This window comes from Megalops cyprinoides, chromosome 5 (assembly GCF_013368585.1).
Source record: "Megalops cyprinoides isolate fMegCyp1 chromosome 5, fMegCyp1.pri, whole genome shotgun sequence".
NCBI lineage: Eukaryota > Metazoa > Chordata > Actinopteri > Elopiformes > Megalopidae > Megalops > Megalops cyprinoides.
Window position 1 is genome coordinate 29998885 of NC_050587.1, and position 11884 is coordinate 30010768.

General features: G+C 40.4%; 2 protein-coding genes across 2 annotated transcripts; both read right to left on the reverse strand.

Annotated features, from left to right (window-relative positions):
- Positions 1–306: 306 nt before the first annotated feature.
- snrnp35 (small nuclear ribonucleoprotein 35 (U11/U12)) lies at positions 307–2071 on the reverse strand. Its single transcript, XM_036529895.1, has 2 exons — positions 1993–2071; positions 307–1423 (listed from the first exon to the last, which is right to left on the reverse strand). The coding sequence occupies exon 2, from the start codon at positions 1418–1420 to the stop codon at positions 620–622; it is 801 nt and encodes a 266-aa protein (XP_036385788.1). The 5' UTR covers positions 1421–1423; positions 1993–2071; the 3' UTR covers positions 307–619.
- A 1951-nt stretch (positions 2072–4022) lies between these two features.
- On the reverse strand, positions 4023–10315 carry kmt5aa (lysine methyltransferase 5Aa). Its single transcript, XM_036529572.1, has 7 exons — positions 10075–10315; positions 8950–9106; positions 7882–8107; positions 6966–7053; positions 5525–5584; positions 5216–5406; positions 4023–4314 (listed from the first exon to the last, which is right to left on the reverse strand). Exons 1-7 carry the CDS (start codon positions 10081–10083, stop codon positions 4104–4106), a joined length of 942 nt encoding a protein of 313 aa, XP_036385465.1. The 5' UTR covers positions 10084–10315; the 3' UTR covers positions 4023–4103.
- Between the last annotated feature and the right edge of the window lie 1569 nt (positions 10316–11884).

Genomic DNA, 11884 nt, shown 5'->3' on the forward strand with positions numbered 1-11884 from the left:
CCTGCTCAATAAAGCACTTACCATTTTGAGCCCAAAAAGTGTTATTGTGTTAATTTTTCCAAATGCATGACTACAACAACCACATACCACCTACGTCCTGCAGTAATGCATGTGATAATTAGGCGGCCAGGATATGTATTCACCACCGACAAGAACTATTATCTTAACATCATTTAGATATGATTTGTAAAGATCAGTTCTGATCTACATAGGCAAAAATGTGAAGTAGACTGCATATTTTCAAAAAACATTGCTTTATTGTCTGTAAATGCTAATTTATGTCCTACAAAGTAAGAAAACATTGTGTAAACAGCAAAGGAGACAAAAATCAGTCCATCATGGGCAAAGTAAACAATCAATTCCCTCATAGACTCATGCTTTAAAGCAAAGATGCCTCTCCAAAACCTTAGATGCAATTCTGACAGCTGGATTCATGTTCATGAATAGTCTACAATTCATAGATCACTCAAAATGGACGACTCTGCCTACAACTCTTAATGTCCCTACCTAAAAATAAGATTCTTATCAAAGTTTTCATTTTTGACCATTTCTCTCGCCCTGTGTTGTTACAGTTAATGGAATGACCCATATTTTGGTGCACAAAATGACACTACACAGTTTACCTCCTCTCTTTGTGTCTGTCCCTGTCTCTGTGTCTGCTTTCATCCTTCTCTCTCCTCAGTTCCCTCTCATTACTTCTGTCTCTGTCACGGTTGCTCTCTTTCCTCTCTTTGTGCCGTTCCCTGTCATCCCGTTCTCTTCCTCGCTTGCGTTCATCTCGTCTTTCTCTCACCCTTTCTTGGTCTCTGTCCCTGCCCGGGGACAATTCTCTGTCTCTACATCTCTCTCCGCTTCTCTCCCAACGTCGGTCGCCTGGCCATTCCTGCGGCTGCCCCCAGTCACCAGCCATGGGGGGCAGGTTGAGGGGTTTCCGGAAAGGCCTGTCCCTTCCACCAAACCTCAGCTGGCCCGATTCCTTCTTCCCTCCCTGACCGCCACCAAGGCGACGTGGTATCCACCCCTTCAGAGTCCGCTCCTGCTCAAAGTCCACAAACAGTTCGTGCTGGTCGACCACCAGCTTGTTAGCGTCCCGCCTGGCCCTAACCACGGAACGCTCCTCCTTGTACTCGACGAAGGCATACCCTTTGGAAAACCCCGTAACAACGTCCCGCACAAGACGCAGCCGGCGGATGTCCCCGTATTTGGAGAAAACCTCGCGCAGCTTCTCCTCTGTGGTTTGCTGGCTGAGTCGAGCCACGAATAGCGTCAGGTGGGGATCTCCGACCACTCCTTTGTTGGGGACATAGCGGGCCACCATGGCCCTCCAAACCGCGCGGTCATGCGGCTCGACGTCTGTGCCATCGATGCTCCCAGCTTTCAGAGGGTCATAGACCTTCGCCACGGGACTCCAGTCACTCATACTCTGACACAAAACAGCAGAAAGAAAGAAAGGTGAGGAGAAATTCCGTGTAAATTGAACATCTACAAAGGCAAAAATATGTTTGGGCATACAAACATGCCACCAGAACATTTGGAGAACTGCAGTAGTAGGAAACTCTAACTACCGGTTAAACGGGCTCACCAAAGCCTGCTACAATGAAGTTACATGAGAGGAGTTAGATACTGTTATAAGGGATCCAACTCAAAAATGATTATGACTTAAATTAACAGCTGATATATGATGCTCTCAACAGTGAACTTGTCGTTACGTTACATTCTGTCAAGGAAAACAATGTCAGCTTGCTTTTGGTTAAGCGATTGTCTGCGGCAGTTTAACATGCAGTCAAATCGTGTGTAATTTAGGCTATATATACAGTAGTTTCGAATACGGGCTAGTGACAGCAGATTGCCTAGTTACATAGCTAGCTAACTAATACAACGTTGCATTAGCATAGGCAAAGTTAACGTCGTTTAAAAACAACTAGCTTGCTCCCCCATTTGAACAGGAATGACTGATTATTGTTAAAGGAAAACAATTCAGACGATACTTACAAAATACTCCGATAACCCTGCTTTTATTAAAGTCTTCACCCACAGATCACTACTGTTCTACAACTAGTTGCCATTAGTTGTTTTCTATACACTGTGGAACGGAACGTCCATCATCCTAAACATTCCGTGTGGAAACGTGTACTACTTCTTAAATCGCTCCCTCTGACCTGAAATGTGCAAACCGTCTTTCTATTGTTTCGTTTTATATTTAGTACAAAATCTACTCAACCTGATATTTCCTCGCTCCGATCTCACTGCCCCCTGCAGCCAAGAACTCTTGCCTCTTCATCTTCTAAAATGCTACTTTGCCCCCCATCCTGCTTCCAAAATTTACATTTCCCTTTTCTCTATTTATTTCTCCCTATTACTCATGCTGCTTGTTAATCTCATGCACCCTACTTTTCCCCCAAGAAATCCATGATTCTCTACATGTCTTCTCTCTGCCTTGCATCTTTAATTACATTATTACATCATTGGGATTTAGCAGATGCTCTTATCCAGAGTGACTTACATACTCTAGGTTACAATTTTATCAACTTATACAGCTGGATATTTACTGAGGCAATTGTGAGTTAAGAACTTTTCCCAAGGGTAGAACAGCAGTGTTCCAGTGGGGAACTGAATCAGCAACCTTTCAGTTACAAGCCCTGCTCCTTACCACAATGCTACGCTGCTGCCAACTTTGCTCACTGTTCCCCTTCACTCAGTTCCTACATTTGCTTTCGTGAGGCTTCTCAAATTGAAGTTAAAATTTTTTTAAACTTTACCTACAAACCACTGACCCCTTCAACTGTCCCTCTGTCCTCTTTGCATACCCCAGTGTGGAGCAGAGTTTCCAGTAGAAAATATTGGTTTGAAAGCATTCTCCTGGCATCAACATAAATTAAACATAAAAGCAAAATATGTCTGGCACCTTCACCAATATCCTCTGAAATGAGCTGGATGTGCACATTCGTGCTTACAGGGAGTGCTTGCAGATGCCATCCGAGCCTCATTATGGTCCGCTTCTGTGATGACTGTGCCACAGTTGGTCTTGTTTTGTACTGTTGCCATCCACTGCGACAGTGTTAGTGGGCTATTCTGATTCATTTACGAGGCAGTTCAGATGCTGTGCACAGTGTATATTGATGTAAAAGGGATTCTGCTTTCAGCATTCATCTCAGCGCCAAATGGTTTTGCACTGTATTGAACCACACTGTTTGCAACTAGGAGGTATTTTTCATAGACAGCAGCATTCCTTGAAGGGCATCATTCTCCTACTTATTGCACAAGGACAGTACAATAGTCATTGTTGCTCAGCTGAATAGGCATGTCATTGATGTTGGATAAAATTAACTTAAATGCTGACACCTCCCTCTAAATGGAGATGAATATGAATGAATGCCATTTTAAAGAAACATCTGTCCACCTAAAAAGTGGAACTGAAGAAAAAACATTTAACAATGCTCTTAAACCAGCATACAGATTTATTTAAATACTTTCACATAAAGCATTTGGTTGTGGACACTTAATAGCTTTGTGTGTTAGAGGTACAGATTTGTTCAAGTTCATAAAATAACTACACCCAACATGGCAAAAGGTAATATTTAAAATAAAGTGTAAGTTATTGACAGGAATCACAATCCAGTTTTCGGGACCTTTTAAGAGACCGCTGTCACAAATGCATGTATTAGCGTTCTGCATCAACCAGAAATGCTCTGGTACCATAAATAATTATTGCTAAGCATATTTTATCTACCAGACAATAGATTAAGAAAACCTGTATAAAAATGCAGAACTTCTGAACTACACCTGCATGCTCTGGAAGCACTGGTCTACGGGTATACAAAATATACAAAAAATGCTTTGAAAACTAGCATTAATATATAGATAGGTATTTAAAAAGTATTGATCTAGGACATTTTAGAGATTGCCTTTATCTGTTAATATAATTCATCGTAGTCAATCGCCTATTCCGCCCTCCAAAAAAAAAAAAAAAACTCATTTACACATTCTGTTGCTAAGGCAATTCAGTTTTTAAAATGGTCTCTCAAGAAAGTTTAACAAGTAGCATTTTCCCTTCTTTGAATACACCTACTAAGAAGAAGAAGAAGAAGAAAAAAAACAGTACATCAATGTTTGAGCCAGGGGTGGGCTGCAATGGAAGCTTTACTGCGGTCACCATAATCGTACAGCAGCTCCTCCCCCTCGTCAATGTCTCTGGAGGCCACCAGTATAAGATGAGGTATTCCGTTAATATCATGGAGTTTGGTTTGACAGTTGCCATTTTTACTGTGGTTTATCAGCCTTCCCATTCGGCCGGTTTCTATAGTGGCATCCACACTGGAAGAGATGAGAGAAATCAAAAGCAAGCCTTGCATTACATTTTGAATGCATTACATGTTGCGAGTCAAAGCTGCAGAAATCTTCCATTTCATTGTGCACTTTAAATTTAATATAATTTATAAAGATACATTTAAATAAAATTATATCTATGTATATATAATTAGATACACACACGCACACACACAAAAACATACATTGTACAGCGACATCCAAAGAGAGCTGGAGCACCAGCACCCAAAACCAAAGATGCTGACAATCTCTACAGCTTCATATGTCAAAAGTTAAACTGATTTAAACAGAATGCACTGGAACACAGTGATAGCGAGCAAGTTTTGAGGACTTTGACAATTATTTCCGTCAGGTCTACCTAACATTTACTCTCCAACGGGAAGAGCTTTCTTGTCAGACCTCATAAATATCACGTTTTTCCTCCTCAAGAAGGACATCCTGGAAAACAGCGAGCGAGGCTTTCTTCTCCTTTTCATATAAATATTCAGGTGAACTTCATTAGTTCCTAACTTCATTATGTCATTACATCAGCTATGAATCAGCTGAGTAAGAAGCCAATTCTGTGAGAGAATATTTTACTGGACTCATGTAAACTGATCAATTCAGATTTAGCATATGTTAGTGTATGTTGTGGTAAGGCATATCACAAAATAATACTTGAACCCGGTTGGAAGTCTAGTTATGAAGCTTGCCTTCAGGTTTTCCCTACAAAAGTGAACTGGGATGCTGATATTTTTGGATCTCAATAGATTAGGTGAATTATGGCAAACAGAACCTGGTGAGACAGCATGAGGGGGACAAGACTGCATAAAAAAATACCCAGGAGGAGCTTCAAAACACTGTGCACAGGTAACAATTGAGTACAAAAGGTGTAAGTGTGAAAACGCACCAGTACGTTTTGCTGAGATACTGGAAATAGTACATGTAGCAGCCGGTGGAGGGGTCTTGCGCATACATGGCTTCTCTCTTCTTGGCGTCCGTGATCTTCAGCAGATCGCCGTGATACTCCACCACAAACTGTCCTTTATTGAAATGTTGGGTGGCAAAAACTCCTCTTCCCTTCCCGTCAGTGTTTCGAACCTGTTGGGATTCCAGGTTGGAAATTCATATCACTTTTTTGCACCAATGCAAATTCAAAGAAGTGACTACTCTAAACTGAGTCAAACCCCTTCATGAAACATGTTATACAGTAAATTACCATCATTCCTTCTTCGATCCCATTTGTGATCAACTCATCAATGTGTCTCTTTTCTTCACACTGTTGACAGAAAGCAAGCATGAGAGCTGTGTTCCACCAATCATATCCCATCATATGGTTTGTAATGTCTGTATGAAGAGGTTCTGACTGTATGGCCAGATTTAAGAAGCAAAATATGCAGTCCTATACAAATACCAACATACAGTAACACAACTGAGTTCAGAAAAAGCTATAGTTTCTAGGTCTGTATCATAACTGTAAACTAACAGAGCAATAACCAAATGAATGCTACCACTTAATTTTTACTCATTTCATATTCCTTTAACATTGAACATACAGCAGGTGTTCTGGAATGATCAGTAGACATTTACAAGATTGAGATAAGAACTACAGAAGAATCCTAAGGGTCAGTGCTGGGCTGATCACCACCTTTAAAATAATCAACATTTTATATAATAATGAAAAGCACAATGGAGCATTCAACATTTTCAGTTTACACAAAGGTGCCACATTCATACACATTTTGCAACATCTTCCACATCTTATTTTCAATGCAAAAATGCTACTGCAATCTGCCTGGCTGGCAATCTTCATAATCATTCTCTTCACTTAGAAAAGCAAAATTAAACTGGAGGTTCTTGACACCAACTTTCCAGCTGTGCTTCCGAAGTGCCGGACAAAATTATGACAAAAGCAGAAACTGCCTGGACAGTGCTTTCAGCTCATTGGATGAGATGACTGACCAGTTATTAAGCCAGTGACACATTAGAAACTGGATTGTCATTTTGCTTTACTTTCAGCTCACTGCAAAGTGAGGATACCACTGAATGTGGATTTAGTTTTTTTTTCACTTGATAGACATGATCCTGGAACACTATAGACAATTGTTACATAAGCAATAGCTCTTTTTCATAATTTCTTTCATAATCTTTCTTCCAAATCCATACCAAATTACTTGCTCTCATGACAAATACACAGCAAAACCATAGTTAATAGCTACATGCTGTTAAGGTCACCTAATAAATTTAACTGAGAAGAAACAATTTAGTTATAAAATGGAATAGATGCCAATCTTTGCCTCCTCCAAACCTACTGATGCATGGTGGTTGCGTGGTCTGATACAGGCTGTGAGCATTATCCAGGTGTGTAAATAATGCAAGAGGGCATTGAGGGGATTCCATTCTCCTTGAAGTGCCTTAAATCAGACGGAACAATCTGCATAAATCCAGCTACGCATTACATTCACATTAGCTGAACCTATTGCTTAGCAAGCATTTCAGACATGTACTGCAATGCACGGAACTGAACTCTTGGTTATCCTTACCCTCAGCACCCTTAAGGCTGCACATCTGACGCTTGGCTTTAAAGACTCTTGCTATCTTGTACTGACAGAGAGAGGATGGAGACGTTGACAGTATGCACAACTGTCTTTTGCACTGACCTGCAGTTCAGCTTTGCTTTTCCTGGAGCTTCTCCTTATAGGATAATAGTCTGTGACCTTTCTGTTTTGGGAATTTTTGCTTTCCGCCCTGTAAAAACAAATACCAGCCATTGACATAAAACAAGCCCTGTGTTCACTGCTGCATAACCACAGCACTTGTTCATATTCCGCTGCCCTTTAAATCTTGCAAAGACAAATTTGCTTGAGATATCCAATCACTTCTAAAATAAACTGACTGTGTGGTCTTTCAGTCTTTTGTGCTGACACATTAACATTTAGAATGTTGGTACCATTTCACTTTACCAATGAAGATCACATCAGCAGCATAATATCTTACACCAAAGCCAAAAAGGCAACAACTGTTGGTCACTACTACTGATGAATGGCTGATATCATTGGTATCACTGCTTACCACCATATTCAGGCCAATATATAGCATACTACATATAATACAATCAAGTACATCAACAGCGGAATTAACAGTAATTAGTAAGACTTCCTGAGTCTCAAGTGTCTTGGGGGTTTATGAATGGGGAACACTGTATGATGAAGCTATCCTACTAAATTTACATTGAAAACCTGCTTTTAACTGTGATAGGCACCTGAGCTGTGGAAGCGATCAGAGCTAATTACACTGTAAAACAGCCCAAGTACTTAATTTATAAGGGCAGCAGTCTGCTTGCTGATTCAGCCAATTTTTCAGCCTTGTGGCAGGACTTCAAAACCCAGAAGGTCAAAAGGAAATTAAGCACTGCCTCCTTTGTGCGGTTGCTGCATCTGCAGCTGGCAAACGCTGCTCTGTCACGGCTTTGCATCTCCCCTGTACAGAGAGGCGGCACCATCTGAAGCCCCGCCTCCTCGCCCGTGGGACGCACCCCCAGCTTGCCTTGCTGACCTCTGCGTCAGGAGCACTTACGTCCTCATGGTGGATTTCTTCACTTTAACCTTGCGGCAGGTTCCTCTCCTGTTGTTGGGTGCAGGGGCAATGTTGTTGCCTGCGGTGGGCTCCCCCGTGGAGTGTACGTAGGTGGCTGTGCAGTGCAGCGGTCTGGCCTGAGCCTCAGTCATGGAGGGGGGACACAGCCTGTCCTTCTCGGCCCCGCTGGGGATGCTCGCTTCCGCATTCACTACGTTCAGTCTCGCTACAGTGCCAGAGAGGAACAGAGGGACTAATCAGACGGCTCGCAATCTGGACACAATCTTCGGCCCTTTTCAGCCTGCATTTATGCAGAGTGCGAAGACTGCTCCCCATCACCGGGTGAAGGGGCTCAGTTTAGAGGTTATGTAAATGTTTGAAAAAGAAGACACTAAAATGGTAAAGAAGCTGACCGTGGTCAATATCAATGATGCCATTCATGAACAGAAAATCATTCTCAGGATTTCGTAATTACAATTTGCTGACATGTCATTTGCCATTTACAGACAAATCTTCACACAAAACACTACTACAGAAAACTGAGAATAGCAGTTGAACATGACATTATTTCTGGCTAATTTGAAAAAGTGTGTGAAAAATAACATAACAACAATGCATCAGTACCATACTAATTAACAAGAGAAAATGACCTGATGTAATAATACTTGCTGTATGCACTTTTGTAAGTCGCTTTGGATAAAAGCATCTGCTAAATAAATAAATGTAAATGTAAATGCATACTCTTAGTGGCAATTATTACATCCCACTGTTGTAGAATATTCCTATATCCAGAACACTAGCATGCAGGATTATCCTGCGATATAATTCGGAGTTTGTTCTTGAGACAGTCTTATATATCCATATACAAAACATATGATAATTAATATAATAAAATCACATATGCAACTTTTAAGGAAACAAAATCAGAAGTAAAATAAAAATAGCCTTAGTCTGAGATGAAAAAATAAACATAAAAGCAAATGATATAATGATATTATATGATATGACTTTGCAAATATTCTAAGCAACATTGCAGTCAGAGGCGAAAGGGATGAGACGGACACATACCTTCCTCATACTTCTGCGTTTCATTATGGGTAGTGCGCCTTCCTAGAAACTTCCCTTCGTGGATGAGCGAAACAGAGTTCCCATCAAGGAAGCGAGGGCGGGGATTGCTGGAGCTCAAATAAGTGTGATGCGTAGACTGACCATTACAAACGATGTCCTGAAACACGCAGAGTCCTGCGTTAAACATTGTCATTCAAGCAACGACAGAATAGGACTGCGGCTGAAAAAAAAATCAATAGGGTGTGATCTGGCATTCTTTTGAAGAAGTGAGTAGTCCGTGTGGTGCCGAAGTTTGCGGTCACTTTGTGCAGGCGGAGCGATATCGCAATGTGCGCAATCGCCACCAGACTCAAATGTTATGGTTACAATGTTAGGAAACGAGTAACTAGCTAGGGCACACTGTATATTTGTTTAAACTGTTCCTATTCTGTACACGGAATACGGTAAGGAAAGCAAGTTACATTTTTTTTCCCTAAGAAATGTTTTCCTAAAAAATACATGCAACTCAGTACCTTAAAATATCATTAGCTAAATATCAACCTAACATTACATCCTTTGTTAGTGAACTATATTCCTCTCTTTACATTTTTAGAGTTGACCACCACTGTGCAAATCAAAAATGAATCAGCAAACAAGCCAACTGGTTTCGGTAGCTACAAACATCATCACACAGCACATTAGCTAGCCTTCTCCGTGACGCAAAAAGCAAAGTGGTTATAATTCTACAATATACTAACCTACTTGACACGCAAGTACATTAGCACTAGTATCTCACCAGCTACATCTAGCACACCCACATACGGGCCACTCGCTGGCAAGCGAGCTCACTGGCTGCAACATCCCGGAGAAAAATAACCGCACTATTTCACAAAACATTTGAAATACTTCATCTAGTTGCTATTCACGAAAATTCCCATTTATAATGTCTTGGCTGGCTAGTCAAATGACATACAAAATCCTCCTGTTTGCTATCAAACTTTCTACTATTTTAGGTAGTCCAGCTAGCTAGTTAGATACAATAATCTGACAGAAAACGCTAGCAAACAACTATATTTTACCGTTCTGTCTTATTTGACCATTTCTTTGTCATATTACATATTGTACTGTGGATAGCTATCAACATACCCCGTTCATTTCTGGCTTTTCTTTTTTCCCTTTTTCTTCTATGGTGCGAGTGGCGTCTTCAGGTTTACTTTTTAGTAGAGGTCAGGACTGTTTTATTTTTCCTTGAGGCATGAAATTTAAGACATTTTATTCAGTTGTTGCAATCTTATTTCTTGGTTTAGGCTTCTGGAGACTGCCACTATTGGGTGTTTTCTTCAACCAAAGCAGTTTTTACTGTTCCTCCCCTCCGCCATGTTTTCAGCTAAACTCAGACCAGAAAGTACCACGTGAGCATTTAAAGGGACTGTGCTAAATACACAGAAATACTCTCCGTGATTGTCCGGCAGAGGGCCTCCTCAATCGTACATAACGAGAGCCAGCCTAAGCTGTCAACAAGAATGCAGTCTGCAATTGTAATGCAGTTTGCATCATTTGCATTAATGCATTAAAGTTCAATATAACGGTGTTAGGATAAATAAGTAGCTAACCAGAAGACTAAAGCATCGTTTTCAAGCGTTACAACGCGAGCATTTGAAACGTAGAGTATGCAGGTATCAAACATACCACTTACCTTTTGTCATTTCAGTTCCCTTGGAAATTAACCTTCGTTACCACACTTCTATTATCAAATTATACATTAATTTTATCTATAATGATATACTTAATCATAAACCCGCTTTGATTTCAGTGGGCTGTAAAAGTTCCCTTTAAAAAGTTCGGGCTACGAGCCTATGTTTGTTCGGCTGTTTTCATTGGGTATTTAGCTCATCATTTGATTTTGTTTCCGCTTTACCTTCATTTCATTGGTTTCATTGGCTTTGATGAACAATGTGGGTTCATCTCCATTGGCTCAATGGATAGACAATAAGCCAACTCTTCGCAAACTGCTGTGGCGTTTTGAATTGTAACTAAAGCTCTGATTCGTCGATGTTTCGACTTGCGCTTTGAGACGTAATGGTGCTGACTGGGATGTCCCGCCCATCCTATGGACCCTTGATGAAACGCAAGACGATTTCGCTTTTAAGTCTTCGTTAGGATTGTGCTTTAACTGTGGTGTTCGTTATTGCTGACAAGGATAATTTTAATAACCGACACAATGTGTTGTTTTAATCATTTAAACATTGTTCTACCAAACTTTTGATAGATTCTCTTTGTTATTTTGCCAACGAACAGCTAGGGCTCTAGCGCTTGATTAGTCGGAACGATTAATCAAAGCTTTTGTGGTTAACTGATTCTTTTATCTGAATTGATCGACTCCCCTATTAACCCTTTGACGTGTAAATTGTACCATTGAAATTTTTAGTTGCTTTATATATAGTTTTGATTACAGTGATTCATCATGACTGTTTTATGCTACCTCCTACCATTCATTTGGAAAATATTACAAATCATGTGACGTGTAAATTGTAAACCGGAGTCCCCAGAATGTATGATTGAGATTTTCAGTTGCTTTATGCATAGTTTTGATTATAGTGATTCATCATGACTTTTATGCTCCCTTCTACGGTTCATTTGGAAAATGCTGCAATTCATGTTGACATGTTAAGACAGTGCAACTACGTTGTACAAAAACCGGTTGTTGCTCAATCGCCATGCTCCCCCACAGCTTTACATGATGTCTTATTACCTGGTAAAACGGAATACTTGCTACTCTGAGTGACAGCCAAATCTACAGCGACAGTTCATAAACCTTCAGCCAATGACACACAGTGTTTTCTTTTTTGTGACACAGTATTTGTAGTAGCATTAATTTGTTCCAAAAGAGTATTTCCAAAATGATAATCATTACACTTTACTATTTTGATGTGAAAGAAATGTAAATGTGTTTGTT